The sequence below is a fragment of the Cibotium barometz genome, chromosome 15 (assembly GCF_041138505.1).
Source record: "Cibotium barometz isolate CiBa-2024 chromosome 15, ASM4113850v1, whole genome shotgun sequence".
NCBI classification, from domain to species: Eukaryota; Viridiplantae; Streptophyta; class Polypodiopsida; order Cyatheales; family Cibotiaceae; genus Cibotium; species Cibotium barometz.
Window position 1 is genome coordinate 16,692,929 of NC_141060.1, and position 2,483 is coordinate 16,695,411.

A 2,483-nucleotide genomic window follows, 5' to 3' on the forward strand; every position below is an offset into this window, starting at 1 on the left:
GAGTACTGCGGAGCTTACCACCCTCCGGTGCGCCGAACTCCGAGCGCATACTGGCATAAACCTCTGCGACCAGCTTTGGTGTGACCTCTTTATCATCCACAATATAGCTTGCATTTTCCCGCAGATGCCCAAGCTGCCGCTCTGCAAACTCATTCTTTTCCCACTGCTCCCATGGCAAACAAGCATATTCATAAAGGCCAACCCGGGCGAAGCCAAGATTCTGTGTCCTTATCATGCACATCCAACTTGCCTTCCACCTCTACTTCCTCTACTACATCATCCCCACACTAGACTCAGCTTCCTCACCCTCTTCGACACTTTGCAAACCTTCCCTTCTAGGACACAACAGCTCATCCATAGCAATCCGCATGGAACGCATCTGTGTCATGGACTCGCTAGTGAGCTCTAAGGCACTCTCGGCCTGCTTAAGCCTTAAACTGTCAGAAAACATGTTGGCGAGGGCGCTAAGTACTAGTGAGACTGCCTGCGAGGATGTTTTGCATGCTTGAGCGAACAGGGCGATCTGACCGCATGCAATTTTATCATGGTGAAGTGGCCGGTTAGGTGAGTCGCCACCATGATGACCTTCCTCAAAAAATGCACCCAACTCAAGTCGACTCACACTAACATGGATAAGATCCCGTAGTTTAAGAATTTCCCTTAGCACACGTGACACTGCAATTGGATGACTCTGCAAATGACAAAATGGCTCTGGACGGCCCAACTGCAAAAAATCATTCTGCTTTGCAATCCGCCTGCCACACACCTTCTAGAATCTGCTGCAACTATCCGACCAGCCAGCCCCACGGATTTCTTCACAAACCAAAAAATCCGCCTGGACTTCCCTTGACACATAGGGAACAACCTCAATCCATTTAACTAATATCTCCTCAGCCTTATTTACCATCCAATGAGGAATCTCTGGAACCTTTCCATAAAACTTTTTCAACCTGAAGCCATTAATCGGTTTTACTATCGGAGTTCCAAACACATCTCTCAACCTAAAGGTACCTTGCCCCAATTCTTCAACAATCTAATAAGGCCCAAAATATCTCAATTTTAACTTACCCGGATGTGGCCCCAACTTGGAATTATATAACATCACCCAATCATCTTTCTTGAAAATTTTAAACTTCACCTGCCTTGACAACCATGCCTGTCTTCTATTCTGAGCTATCTCCACTGCATAAGCACTCTGGATCCGATCCTCCTCTAGTCTCAGCAACTCCCTTTGCTGATGCAAAACTGAATCCTCAGGGCTCAACCTATGCTGAACTGCTAGCCGCAAACTGGGAACCACATATTCCATTGGAACAACAGCTTCTATACCATAAACCAGCTTGAAAGGTGTCATCCCAGTGAGACGACTTTATATGCTGTCCGGAATGACCATAGTGCAGAATCCAGTTTGTCATCCCAATCGGATCGATTGTCGGCCACAAAAAATTCTCACAAGCACCTTGTTTGTACTCTCTGCCAGCCCATTTGCTTGCGGATGATACGGAGTGGGTTTCTTATGCAAAATCATATGCTTAGTTGTCAATTCTTCAATGTGACTGAATTCAAGAAATGCACACCCTGATCTGACACCAGCTCTATGGGACATCCAAACCTTGTCATAATGTGCTTGTACAAAAACCTGGCCACACTAGCCGCTTTATTATCTCATAAAGGTAATGCTTCCACCCATTTTGTGGCATAATCCATTGCTACCAGGATATATCGTGGACCAATTCTCCTTGCTTTGGGCTTTATGGGTCCAACAAAATCCAGCCCCCATTTTTGAAATGGTTCAAGTGGCAACACAGGGTGGTTGTGCATCCTATCCATTGAGGTTGGCTGCCCAATCTTCTGACATTGCAGACACTCCCTAGCAAACCGATGTGCATCCTTGAGCAACAATGGCCACCACAGACTAGCTTGCATTATCTTCCGTCCTGTAATCTCTCCGAAAAAATGTCCTCCAGCTGCTCCAAAATGTGCCTCCTGCAAAACAACTCTCTGCTCCTCATCCGGTACACATCTCCTGATGATCTGATCTGGTCCCTTCCGGTATAGTGCACCAGCAATAATAAAAAATGGTCTGCTTCTCAATGCAAATTTCTTCTTCTGATCTGTTGACATACTAGAAGGCAAAACTCCATCTGTCAAAAACTGGAACATTTGATCATACCAGTTGTCAAACTCTTGTCCCTGTACATGAAACAATTCCGCATCCGAAAGCTGATCCGACACCCCAGGAATCTCCTGCATATTTTCTAATCTGCTAAGGTAATCTGCTATCTGCATGCTTGTTCCCTGGTGTATGCAACACCGTATAGTCAAATTCCTGAAGCAAAAGCATCCACCCTGCCAATCTGCCTTCCAGCTTTGGCTTCTTCACTAAGAAAATCAGCGCTTGGTGATCAACATGAAATATTAATTTGTTCCCAAGCAAGTAATGCTGAAATTTTTCCAATGCAAAAATCATTCCTAAAGCTTTT

At 45.3% G+C, this 2,483-nt stretch overlaps 1 protein-coding gene across 1 annotated transcript; it reads right to left on the minus strand.

Annotated features, from left to right (window-relative positions):
• Positions 1–1,665: 1,665 nt before the first annotated feature.
• Positions 1,666–2,253, minus strand: LOC147631016 (uncharacterized). The gene has a single exon (XM_086809129.1). It carries the CDS (start codon positions 2,251–2,253, stop codon positions 1,666–1,668), a length of 588 nt encoding a protein of 195 aa, XP_086665255.1.
• Positions 2,254–2,483: the final 230 nt, after the last annotated feature.